This window comes from Epinephelus fuscoguttatus, linkage group LG7, assembly GCF_011397635.1.
Source record: "Epinephelus fuscoguttatus linkage group LG7, E.fuscoguttatus.final_Chr_v1".
Classification (NCBI taxonomy): Eukaryota; Metazoa; Chordata; class Actinopteri; order Perciformes; family Serranidae; genus Epinephelus; species Epinephelus fuscoguttatus.
Window position 1 is genome coordinate 3075381 of NC_064758.1, and position 13960 is coordinate 3089340.

The 13960-nt window shown below is 41.1% G+C and overlaps 1 protein-coding gene and 1 long non-coding RNA gene across 4 annotated transcripts in view; one reads left to right on the forward strand and one right to left on the reverse strand.

Annotated features, from left to right (window-relative positions):
• The window catches only part of LOC125891979 (rho guanine nucleotide exchange factor 10-like protein), a 180996-nt gene that overhangs the window by 10916 nt on the left and 156120 nt on the right, over positions 1-13960 (reverse strand). For all 3 annotated transcript variants that reach the window (XM_049581634.1, XM_049581633.1, XM_049581635.1), the window contains 2 exons: positions 5404-5490; positions 178-398 (listed from right to left, as the gene is read on the reverse strand). In XM_049581634.1, the coding sequence (XP_049437591.1) occupies positions 178-398; positions 5404-5490 (308 nt within the window). The remainder of the gene's footprint in view (positions 1-177; positions 399-5403; positions 5491-13960) is intronic.
• LOC125892072 (uncharacterized) lies at positions 331-13948 on the forward strand. The gene is made up of 5 exons (XR_007449690.1): positions 331-428; positions 12311-13251; positions 13364-13586; positions 13750-13794; positions 13900-13948. It is a non-coding gene; the product is annotated as an uncharacterized LOC125892072 (long non-coding RNA).

Consider the following 13960-nt stretch of genomic DNA (forward strand, 5'->3'; position numbering starts at 1 on the left):
CAGCGTCACGCAAATTCGCCTCAAAAGTTCAATATTTTCAACTCGAGCGATGAGGTGCGAATTTGCATCTAATCGCGTCTTTGCATTTACTCTGTATGTAATCTTGACGCGCAAATTTGCGAATTCACGTTTGGTGTGAACGCAGCATTAGGCGGTGAGCTGGTTCCAACGACTGACCTGCCATCCTGCAGGCCAACACAGATGATGTTTCCTATCTTGGCTGCAGTCTGGACCTTCTCAGCCTCTCTCGCCTCTTTGCTGGGACACAGCTCCTTCACATAGTCCAGACAGAGGACTGGGGCCCTCAGTGGGACAGTCTTGACCAGACGAGGAGTGGTTCGGTTCAGGGAGAAGATCTCCACTTGGCCATGGTTGAAGTTGCCTCCTCCAGCAGCAACCTGAACTCCAGTGGAAAAAGGCTTATCTAGGTAAATACATACCAATACAACATACATCCTCAAGATTTAATTAAACGTCATGAATTAAATTATTTGAAAATTTCTTAAAAAAAAAAAAAAAGTCAAGAAGCATTTGATGATGTGTACTTTGTTATCCCAGATCAGTACACCACGATATCTGATGGAACACTGGCCATGTTTTGTCTTTTTATAAGGAGGAGGAAGATGGCCATGGAAGATATCATGAGAAATGAAATTGAGAATTAAATTTGAAGAAGTTACTGAATATATACAGTACAGGCCAAAAGTTTGGACACACCTTCTCATTCAATGCGTTTTCTTTATTTTCATGACTATTTACATTGTAGATTCTCACTGAAGGCATCAAAACTATGAATGAACACATGTGGAGTTATGTACTTAACAAAAAAAGGTGAAATAAGTGAAAACATGTTTTATATTCTAGTTTCTTCAAAATAGCCACCCTTTGCTCTGATTACTGCTTTGCACACTCTTGGCATTCTCTCGATGAGCTTCAAGAGGTAGTCACCTGAAATGGTTTTCCAACAGTCTTGAAGGAGTTCCCAGAGGTGTTTAGCACTTGTTGGCCCCTTTGCCTTCACTCTGCGGTCCAGCTCACCCCAAACCATCTCGATTGGGTTCAGGTCCGGTGACTGTGGAGGCCAGGTCATCTGCCGCAGCACTCCATCACTCTCCTTCTTGGTCAAATAGCCCTTACACAGCCTGGAGGTGTGTTTGGGGTCATTGTCCTGTTGAAAATAAATGATCGTCCAACTAAACGCAAACCGGATGGGATGGCATGTCGCTGCAGGATGCTGTGGTAGCCATGCTGGTTCAGTGTGCCTTCAATTTTGAATAAATCCCCAACAGTGTCACCAGCAAAACACCCCCACACCATCACACCTCCTCCTCCATGCTTCACAGCGGGAACCAGGCATGTGGAATCCATCCGTTCACCTTTTCTGCGTCTCACAAAGACACGGCGGTTGGAACCAGAGATCTCAAATTTGGACTCATCAGACCAAAGCACAGATTTCCACTGGTCTAATGTCCATTCCTTGTGTTTCTTGGCCCAAACAAATCTCTTCTGCTTGTTGCCTCTCCTTAGCAGTGGTTTCCTAGCAGCTATTTGACCATGAAGGCCTGATTCGCGCAGTCTCCTCTTAACAGTTGTTCTAGAGATGGGTCTGCTGCTAGAACTCTGTGTGGCATTCATCTGCACTCTGATCTGAGCTGCTGTTAACTTGCGATTTCTGAGGCTGGTGACTTGGATGAACTTATCCTCAGAAGCAGAGGTGACTCTTGGTCTTCCTTTCCTGGGTCGGTCCTCATGTGTGCCAGTTTTGTTGTAGCGCTTGATGGTTTTTGCGACTCCACTTGGGGACACATTTAAAGTTTTTGCAATTTTCCGGACTGACTGACCTTCATTTCTTAAAGTAATGATGGCCACTGGTTTTTCTTTAGTTAGCTGATTGGTTCTTGCCATAATATGAATTTTAACAGTTGTCCAATAGGGCTGTCGGCTGTGTATTAACCTGACTTCTGCACAACACAACTGATGGTCCCAACCCCATTGATAAAGCAAGAAATTCCACTAATTAACCCTGATAAGGCACACCTGTGAAGTGGAAACCATTTCAGGTGACTACCTCTTGAAGCTCATGGAGAGAATGCCAAGAGTGTGCAAAGCAGTAATCAGAGCAAAGGGTGGCTATTTTGAAGAAACTAGAATATAGAACATGTTTTCAGTTATTTCACCTTTTTTTGTTAAGTACATAACTCCACATGTGTTCATTCATAGTTTTGATGCCTTCAGTGAGAATCTACAATGTAAATAGTCATGAAAATAAAGAAAACGCATTGAATGAGAAGGTGTGTCCAAACTTTTGGCCTGTACTGTATATACATACTGTACATACATATATATATATATATATATATATATATATATATATATATATACATACATACATACATACTGTACATACATGTATATATATAAATATATATATATATATATATATATATATATATATATACATATATATATATACACTAGTGTATACCCATTGAGTGCACAGTTGCCCACGTACAGTTTCACATGGTGTGTGTTTGGGATACACGTCATAGGAAATTGCAGATTAGATAGTCAACTGAACCCATTGGAGCAATGTATTCAGACAGAGTTTTTGAAAAACGTGGGACAGACAGAATGACTGAGTGACAGAATGACACACTGACAGTTTCCATACCACGACTTAGTCATACCAAAAATTAGAAAAAAAACCCCCAAACACTCGGCCACAGGGGGAGCCACAACGATCGGTCGCATTTTAGCTATTTTTAAGCATTTTTCTGTTGTTATAGTGCCACCCAGTTGCCAATTAGAGTGAAATTTCTCCAGTCACCTTGAGGCGTCCTGTTCTACATATCTACAAAGTTGCGTGGTGATTGGTGAAACTCTTGAGATGTTATACACCTTTATGTGATGAGCCACGCCCTCCACAATATTCATTGCCTTATAGAAGCTCAATTTTAGTAAGTTTTCCAACTTTTGCCAAGAGGGAACTTTAGATATTGGTCCCTAGATTATGTTCACCGAGTTTCATGCAGATCAGTCAAATTTCCTAGGAAGAGATCAATTTTAAATGTTTTTCAAAAAATTCAAAATGGCAGAAAATCTATATAACCGGAAGTTATGGGTTCTTGAGGCAAATTTGTTCCTCATGAGGAGAGGCATCTATGTTTCATGTGTCTACGACATACGGGGCATGAGATATGCCCATTCAAAGTTTGCAATTTCAATCGGTTAATATAGCGCCCCCCGTTGGCCAATTGATGTAATCAATCACCCACAGACACAGTTTCTGTCATTATATAGTAAGAGATATATATGTATATATATATATATATATATATATATATATATATATATATATAAGTGGATATAAATATATATTCATTCATTCATTCATTTCCATAACTGCTTATCCAAGCTTTTTGTGATCATCTTTTTTTTTTTTTTTTTTTTTTTTCATTTTCATTAAGTTCAAACAGAAACATTTCAGGGGATACAATTGGATTGGAGAGAAAGAAAGAAAGATTCAGAGAGAAAGACAGTTAGCCCAGGACAAAAGAACGTGTCATGGGTAGTATTGATGATAATAATAATAATAATAATACAAAATAGTAATACTCATAATAATAATAATAATAATAATAATAATAAATAAAATAATAATAATAATAATAATAATAATAATAATAATAATAAATAAAATATAAAAGTAAAAATAAAATTACATACATAATCTACAAAAATACACACAAACACACACAGACTCACAAACATATATTGACAAGACAGAGCGGACTTGACATCTAGAGGCACTAAGGTGAGAGAGCCAAACTGCTTATCCAAGCTGACACTGGGCAAGAGGGTGGGTTATATAGAACTGGTTTGCCAGGAACAAGCATGGGTTGGATAGCATTAGTTTATAATGTTCCTCCTGCTACAATGGAATGTCAGTTTATCAGCTAACGGACAGGAATTTAAAAAGCACATAGATGAATTATCCAGCAAAGCAGATGTAATCTGTGTACAGGAGACATGGTTGAGACCAAATGTGGATTTTAGGACAGTTGGTTATGATTCTGTTGTGTAGGGGGAGGATTTACAACTTCTATTAGAGAAGATATGTCATTTAGAAAGGTAAGTGTAGGTAATGATCAATAACTGAACTATGTAACTGTTGAGATATAGACACATAAGAGAGAGTTCGTATTAGTTAACTATTATAATCCTCGTAAGAAACTTGAGTTGAATAAACTAAGACAACTTAAAGGGACGGAGGATAAGAAGGTGGTGGTATGTAAAGACTTTAATGTGGATAGCACACTATGGAGAGGACTAAGAAGAAGCCCCAACTTAAAAAGTTGTTTGGAAAAACCTCATTTGAGCTCTGTTTTTAGCCTCATTGTAGTCTCGCCACCAGACAATCAGAGATCTCCGCCTCCTGATAGTCTGGGGACACTCCTTTCTAAAGTGTGTTTAACACACCAGCAAAAACGGCCGGCAACAAAGCAACGCCTCTTGCATTTTTGAAAAGGACACGCCTTCTCGGAAATGTGCGCTCCTCCTTCTCTCGTCCGCAAGGAAACAAACACACAGAGAGCTTGAAAATGGATGCCGAGAGATTTAACTCCGTTTTATCAAACGTGTGCTCATCCGTGAAGAAAATATTTTTTCCAGCGGATGTCTGAGTTACAACATGATTGAGCTAACTGGAGTAGTTTCATGTCGTATCCGACAACGGGAGGCTTTTTTTAGATGACGTCCTGATGTTAGCTTTGCTGCTGCTGTTACCTGTCCCTGTCAGCTGCAGCCACTGATGCTTTCTAGACATCGTGATTTCTCATAACTGAATAAATACCACACATAGCAACACAAAACTGCTTTGCTAGCTCAATCATGTTGTAACTAAGATATCCGCTGGAAAACATACTTTTTTCACGGACCGTTTAATGAGTTATTACCTATTACAGACACTGCTAACGGCTAACAGCTAACGGTTAGCCCAGCTAAACGTGCACACAGAAATAGTAATGTTCAATCATTGTGTTTATAGACTTTATAAACATCGAATTAGTCCAAACGGTGATACAGTGATGTGAAAAATGTGATATATAGGCTATATATATATAGCTAAAAGCTCTGCTGGTTTTCTACCCCGAAGTATTTGTAAACAACAAGGCGATTCCCTCTATAGCCTGGCTGGACGGATGAGTCATGGCCTTGTAAAAGATTATGTTTGTTTCTTTTACAGTAGTTGGTGAGAATGTGTCGTTGCATATGCATGTGTGTGTGTGTGCATACACTGTACAGTACAGCGAAGCTGTCGTAAGTGCAATTTATTTGCTTCTCAGTGGGTGACAACCAGGAGGTCCACTGGCCGTTAGCAGTACTGTAGCTAACTGCACTCACCCAGAGGTATCCCTGCGGTAAGGACGTACTGGTAGTGCAGAAACCAAGCAGGCTGGACTGAGATGGACTGTGAAGAGCTGCCGCCAGCTGTACATACAGAAAGAGACAGGTTTCATTTACTGTAGGTCTCCTGGACTCCCAAAAGTTCATTTTCACACATGTACAGTAAGAGTCATATAATATGCCCTGGGACCAGATGTAAACCTTTTTTCGTCCAAGATAACTTTCATTGTTGTGATCACATCATACAGAATGACTGCACAGTTTCCAAAAACAAAAGGGGAGAGATGAGGAATACATGCAACACTGATCCAACGTAGGATTCAAAGCAAGAATGTTCTGATGACACCCTATAGAAGCATGTATGACAACTGAAAATACTTACTGATCAATACATTCTGAAATTAATATATATTTTAATTCATAAATACAACCAATACAAATCCTATAACAGCTGAGAAATATTTTAGAATTAATAAACACAGTAATTGTCACATTCTGCTCTTGAATGCACCTCAGTCTCTCCCTGCCAATCACCCATACCTGCTCTCACTCCCCTGATCACCCACACCTGCAGCTCATCCCCAGCAATCAAGCCAGCATAAAAGCCTCAGTCTCACACTCACCAGTTGCCAGATTGTTCTTTGCCATGCGAGACTTTCCAGTGGTTTCCTGCCTGAGTCTACGGTTCCGACCCTGTTTATTCCCAACCTGCCTGCTCTGTCTGATCCCCGGTAAACCACCTTAGCCTTCTGTCCTTGACCAGGAGTTTTTGCCTTGTCCTCCTGGTTTCTGTCTGCCCGGCTGGTGGATGTCCGTCGTGATCTCCGGTCTGCAGTAAGTTTTCTGCTCTTCCATCTGCCTGTGTGTTCCCTGTACGGGCACGTCTGTGTCTCGCAGGATTCTGAACTGTGCCCTCGTCCAGCCTGCTTTTTCAGAGACTATCTTAAGTTCTCACCAGAGAGATCATTCTTCCGCCATCTTAAAGATAGGGTTGGGTCAGTATGAGGGGGAAAAAAAAAAACCGCATCAAGTCGGTAATACCGGATTTTCGTCACTTGGGGGCGCAATTGACTCATTTAAAACAAAAAAAAAAAACAACCTTAGGACAACAGAGTGACAATAACAAGTTAACAAATTTTGCAGCTTACTCATCAGTGCAAACAAGGGTTGCCTCTTTCGTCTGGCCCAAAGCCAAAGTGTTGCCATAGTGGTGCATTCTTTGATTTCTTTGAGACTAAATTGTCCGCCATGATCGACTCCCCATCACGACAAACTCCAGGCCTCGGCGCATGCGCACTCGCACCCCCTAGCTCAGTCCCCGCCCCACCCCCCTCTCTTTCCTGCTCGTTGTGCGCTTGGCGAAGAGGCAGACACAGTTGCTCACATACGGAACGCCAACAAGGTCACTAACACGTGAATTCCAACACGTAGACAACACGTAGACAACACGTAAACAACGCGTCAATTTTTCACACGTTGTTAACGTGTTGTTAACGTGTTGTCTACGTGTTGTTTACGCATTGTTAACACGTTAACGACGCGTTAACGACGCGTTAATTTCACGTGATTGTGAGCCCTTTGGCCACTTGTCCAGTTTGAAACGGGTGAGAATCTTGAGTCCCAATCGGCTCCTGAGCTGTTAAACCATTTACAGTACAGGCCAAAAGTTTGGACACACCTTCTCATTCAATGTGTTTTCTTCATTTTCATGACTATTTACATTGTAGATTCTCACTGAAGGCATCAAAACTATGAATGAACACATGTGGAGTTATGTACTTAACAAAAAAAGGTGAAATAACTGAAAACATGTTTTATATTCTAGTTTCTTCAAAATAGCCACCCTTTGCTCTGATTACTGCTTTGCACACTCTTGGCATTCTCTCCATGAGCTTCAAGAGGTAGTCACCTGAAATGGTTTCCACTTCACAGGTGTGCCTTATCAGGGTTAATTAGTGAAATTTCTTGCTTTATCAATGGGGTTGGGACCATCAGTTGTGTTGTGCAGAAGTCAGGTTAATACACAGCCGACAGCCCTATTGGACAACTGTTAAAATTCATATTATGGCAAGAACCAATCAGCTAACTAAAGAAAAACGAGTGGCCATCATTACTTTAAGAAATGAAGGTCAGTCAGTCCGGAAAATTGCAAAAACTTTAAATGTGTCCCCAAGTGGAGTCGTAAAAACCATCAAGCGCTACAACGAAACTGGCACACATGAGGACCGAGCCAGGAAAGGAAGACCAAGAGTCACCTCTGCTTCTGAGGATAAGTTCATCCGAGTCACCAGCCTCAGAAATCGCAAGTTAACAGCAGCTCAGATCAGAGACCAGATGAATGCCACACAGAGTTCTAGCAGCAGACCCATCTCTAGAACAACTGTTAAGAGGAGACTGCGCGAATCAGGCCTACATGGTCAAATAGCTGCTAGGAAACCACTGCTAAGGAGAGGCAACAAGCAGAAGAGATTTGTTTGGGCCAAGAAACACAAGGAATGGACATTAGACCAGTGGAAATCTGTGCTTTGGTCTGATGAGTCCAAATTTGAGATCTTTGGTTCCAACCGCCGTGTCTTTGTGAGACGCAGAAAAGGTGAACGGATGGATTCCACATGCCTGGTTCCCACTGTGAAGCATGGAGGAGGAGGTGTGATGGTGTGGGGTGTTTGCTGGTGACACTGTTGGGGATTTATTCAAAATTGAAGGCACACTGAACCAGCATGGCTACCACAGCATCCTGCAGCGACATGCCATCCCATCCGGTTTGCGTTTAGTTGGACGATCATTTATTTTTCAACAGGACAATGACCCCAAACACACCTCCAGGCTGTGTAAGGGCTATTTGAGCAAGAAGGAGAGTGATGGAGTGCTGCGGCAGATGACCTGGCCTCCACAGTCACCGTACCTGAACCCAATCGAGATGGTTTGGGGTGAGCTGGACCGCAGAGTGAAGGCAAAGGGGCCAACAAGTGCTAAACACCTCTGGGAACTCCTTCAAGACTGTTGGAAAACCATTTCAGGTGACTACCTCTTGAAGCTCATGGAGAGAATGCCAAGAGTGTGCAAAGCAGTAATCAGAGCAAAGGGTGGCTATTTTGAAGAAACTAGAATATAAAACATGTTTTCAGTTATTTCACCTTTTTTTGTTAAGTACATAACTCCACATGTGTTCATTCATAGTTTTGATGCCTTCAGTGAGAATCTACAATGTAAATAGTCCTGAAAATAAAGAAAACTCATTGAATGAGAAGGTGTGTCCAAACTTTTGGCCTGTACTGTATGTAAACCTGGGGGGGTTTCCACCCTCTATTTAACATGATAAGAAACCTCTTAGTTCTTTGCCATTGTCTTCCTTTATTGTGTAGCTTATAAAAATAAAACATTTGGGTTGCAGTTTTAGAACTTTATTAGTTATTACCAACATTAGTTATTAAATTATAAATTATCTTTATCAGGATAAAATTGCCTCATTTTGCTCCACTATAGTGGGCATTCTAGCTTTAACACCATTCATCAAACGTTAATTTAATATCAATAAAAACAATAACTTTTTTTTTTATGGAAATAGTAACTGCAATGGTACTCAATGAATATCTGTATTTGGAAAACATGGAACTTTACTCTTTGAGCATTTTAATTTAATATATGACCAGCAGGGGGCATACCTTACCTTACTCACTCTTAGTTCTGATTAAATGGTAAAATATAGGTTGATAAGAATGTCCAGATTTAATGTTGGTGCTATGGTCAAAAGAAAATAATACACATTCATAATATTCATTCATTTAAAATATTCAACTGTCTGTGATTTTTTTCCTGCCGTGGAGTCTTGAGCCGTTTGCAGTGGAATCACATCAGTCCCAGCCTTTTCATATGGTCAGTAAGCCATTTTAAGTCTGTCACATTGCTAAATCAGAATAAAAACAGTCAGAAAAGAAGCCATAAAAAGATGCCCTCAGCTCCTCTGACAGCTGCTGCAGGACTTTCCTCCGGGCTCTCCTGCTGCTGGTGCTCCTTAAATAAGATGCGGGCACTGATCCCAGCCAGGTCGAGGGTGTTATAGAAGACCGCAACTGGCCATCTTCCTCCGCCTTTGGACGTCCACGCCGTACTTGGTGTTGTTGTAGTACATCACAGACACTCGTTTTGCCTTTGCCCCACTAAAGGTGCCCACACCTGTGTGCAGGTGCTCAGGATGCAGACATTCTTCCTCAGCTGTCCCTGGTACACAGTCAGTGTCACATCATTTCTGCGAAATGATGTGCGGTCAATATGACCGCTTATGGCCGGAATAGGTATAACATATCACATTTTCTTTGTCTTTTGTGTAATTTATATAAAAACTATTAAAAGTTAAAATGCAGACACTTTTAGGAAAAGTCATGTAAGGGCAGTATTGCATTTTTTTCATTCAACAAAGTTATTGCACATATACATTTGAAAACGGTCAAAATTACGGTCTTGGCCGATATATGTTACAAAAAAATGCGTATCTTGTGTTTACTTAAATGTTATAATGTGTTTTAAACAACGGAGTGTCTATTTACACAGAGGTGAAAATTAGCCTTTGCCCTGCGATCTAGCTATTTACACTTGACCCCTCACCCATTCTAATCCTGAAGGTCTTTAGAAGGGTATACATTTCATTAAAATGGGTAAATAACACCTGTGTACCTAATTATGTCTGAGTGACTAATCTCTGAACAAGAAGAGGTCTGTTTAGGTTTTAACTAGCCCCATTATCAGTGATAATGCTGGTTATACAGCCCTAAATTAAATTTTGATGCTCAAAGAAGGTCTGTCTATATATATATATAAAAATTTTATATAGATACACTGAACAAAAATATAAACGCACCACTTTTGTTTTTGCTCCCATTTTTCATGAGCTGAACTCAAAGATCTAAAACATTTTCTATCCACACTAAAGACCATTTCCTCACAAATATTGTTCACAAATCTGTCTAAATCTGTGTTAGTGAGCACTTCTCCTTTGCCGAGATAATCCATCCCACCTCACAGGTGTGGCATATCAAGATGCTGATTAGACAGCATGAATATTGCACAGGTGTGCCTTAGGCTGGCTACAATAAAAGGCCACTCTGAAATGTGCAGTTTTGCTTTATTGGGGGGGGGTCAGAAAACCAGTCAGTATCTGGTGTGACCACCATTTGCCTCACGCAGTGCAACGCATCTCCTTCGCATAGTTGATCAGGTTGTTGATTGTGGCCTGTGGAATGTTGGTCCACTCCTCTTCAATGGCTGTGCGAAGTTGCTGGATATTGGCAGGAACTGGAACATGCTGTCGTATACGCCGATCCAGAGCATCAATGGGTGACATGTCCGGTGAGTATGCTGGCCATGCAAGAACTGGGATGTTTTCAGCTTCCAGGAATTGTGTACAGATCCTTGCAACATGGGGCCGTGCATTATCATGCTGCAACATGAGGTGATGGTCGTGGATGAATGGCACAACAATGGGCCTCAGGATCTCGTCACGGTATCTCTGTGCATTCAAAATGCCATCAATAAAATGCACCTGTGTTCGTTGTCCATAACATACACCTGCCCATACCATAACCCCACCGCCACCATGGGCCACTCGATCCACAGCATTGACATCAGCAAACCGCCCCCCCACACGACGCCTCACATGCTGTCTGCCATCTGCCCTGAACAGTGAAAACTGGGATTCATCCATGAAGAGAACACCTCTCCAACGTGTCAGACGCCATCGAATGTGAGCATTTGTCCACTCAAGTTGGTTACGACAACGAACTGCAGTCAGGTCGAGACCCCGATGAGGACAACGAGCATGCAGATGAGCTTCCCTGAGACGGTTTCTGACAGTTTGTGCAGAAATTCTTTGGTTATGCAAACCGATTGTTGCAGCAGCTGTCCGGGTGGCTGGTCTCAGACGATCTTGGAGGTGAACATGCTGGATGTGGAGGTCCTGGGCTGGTGTGGTTACACGTGGTCTGCGGTTGTGAGGCTGGTTGGATGTACTGCCAAACTGTCTGAAACGCCTTTGGAGATGGCTTATGGTAGAGAAATGAACATTCAATTCACAGGCAACAGCTCTGGTGGACATTCCTGCAATCAGCATGCCAATTGCACGCTCCCTCAAAACTTGCGACATCTGTGGCATTGTGCGGTGTGATAAAACTGCACATTTCAGAGTGGCCTTTTATTGTGGCCAGCCTAAGGCACACCTGTGCAATATTCATGCTGTCTAATCAGCATCTTGATATGCCACACCTGTGAGGTGGGATGGATTATTGCGGCAAAGGAGAAGTGCTCACTAACACAGATTTAGACAGATTTGTGAACAATATTTGTGAGGAAATGGTCTTTTGTGTGTATAGAAAATGTTTAAGATCTTTGAGTTCAGCTCATGAAAAATGAGAGCAAAAACAAAAGTGGTGTGTTTAGATTTTTGTTCAGTATAGATAGATAGATAGGTCATTTATTTTTGCAGAATCTTTTGACACAGTACAGTACAGTCTCTGTATTTATCATATTCAAAGGAATTCATATGTCCAATCAAGATATTTTACATATTCCTAATTATTTTATATATGTTGTATTATTTGTATGAATATCTATTTTGCCGATTGTCTGCTTGTTCATAAACTAAAATAAAGATTTCTAAATTGAAAAAAACAAAACAAGAAACAGGCTTGACTCAAGAGCAAGAGGTGCAAGTCAGAGGCCATTTACACGTACACGGTGATTTTGATAAACGGAGACATCTTCCTTCATTTGTACCCTTCGTTTACACGCAAACGGAGATTTCTCCTCTGAAAATGAGTCCTTCTAAAAACTCCGGCCAGAGTGGAGATTTTGGAAAACTCCGGTTGCCAGCCAATCACAACGCTGCTTCCCCTCCCCCACTCATTTGCAGGCACCTGGCCGTGGCTAATGGACATACAAAGAGAAGCTGGGACTGGATGCTTCAGCACTCTGTTGGTGGCGGACGGTGCATTATGTCGAGTAGAGGTTGAGATTACATCACTGCTATGAGAAACACATTTAACGGTGTAATTGAACGAATTCAGAACAGACAGGAGCAGCCGAGTTCTTCCGAGAGTCTTGTAGAAAGGTAAGTACTTCAAGTTATCTGTAAAGGACTCCAAGTGATGTTCACAAGGTTGACGTTTGCGTCGGTTTTGTAACATTATTTATGTTGTGTCTCTTTAAGCTAACCATAATAAACCATTGACGGAGTAATTTAAGTAAGTCATGTTTAAGTGATGTTAATAAAATACTCCGTGTCGTTGTCTACGTGAATTTGAACATTTTATTGCGGAGACAAGTTGGGATTCTTGTAACATTAATGCATCCATGGTTGAAGTGCGCGCTATAGTGTTGGCTAACATTACCCTATTTAGCAAGCTAACTTTGCAAAAATGCCATGTTTGGAAACGACGTTGGATAGAAAGATTTCAGCCATTTAAGGTTTTATAAAATGGAGGACTTGACTCACGCCGTTTCAGCAGCTTGGTTTTAAATGTATATTGATGGCAGTGAAATAACAGTTTGACAGTAGGCCTACATTTACTACAGTCTCTTAAAGAGGTTTCTAAAACGGTTACCCAGTATTTTATGTCTAGGTTATCCACTCCGTTTTGATTACAATTTATTCTTTTAGGAGACTTTGGCTAATTAGACTTTTGGCTTTGCTTCACAGTCTGCACATTTTCTGTCACTTTTTCAGGTTGCGGATTTTCAGGGAAAATGATGCCCCCAGTAGAGGGCCAAGGAGGAGGGGGCAAACAAGACTTGCCACTTTCAGAGTTGGTCTCCTCCTCCATCCTGATATGGAAACATTCCACCCACAAAAAGGTATGTTACAAGATGTTTAATTATGCATAGGCTACATTATATGTTCCTGTAAGAGAATTTTGCACAAATTACTTGTTTGTAGTGATTTTATTTTATGCAATTTGCATTGTAGCGGAAGCTTTGAGAAAAATAAAGGTGCCAGTGTCCTTGTCAGCAGAGGAGTTCCATGCTGTCCTCAGAAATGCGTTTCCGAGAGTGGGCAGCACGGATTTTGAGTTGGCAAGGGTAGATTGTCATAAAAAAATTACAAGGCTTCAAGTTTCTCCACTGTCACCATCTGTGCTGAAAGCCAGCAGAGAGCTTAATCGATCAGCTTTATATATATACTCCCAAAGGTACTGTACATTGACCATACCTTGAGCTAAATTACCTGTTTAATTGTAAAATGAATTTTTTAATGTGTAAATCTAATTGTCACTGTTTTGGGTTGACCTGTTCATGTGGACTTGATGATTCCTATTGATGAATAACTGAACATTTACTCCGTACTTTTTAAAGGAGAGTCTGGCAGAGCAGGTCGGAGAACAGCAAGATGGGTGTAATGTAAGAATATTTTTTACCACCCTACAGATCTGACAAGCAACATTTTAGCAGTATATTGTAGGTGTTAACATTCAAATGACCAGTACATTATTTTGGTCTCTTTAGGATGCAGTAGAAGTCTTGGCCTCTTGCCAAAGCCTGGACCAAGATGATGTAGGCACCTTTT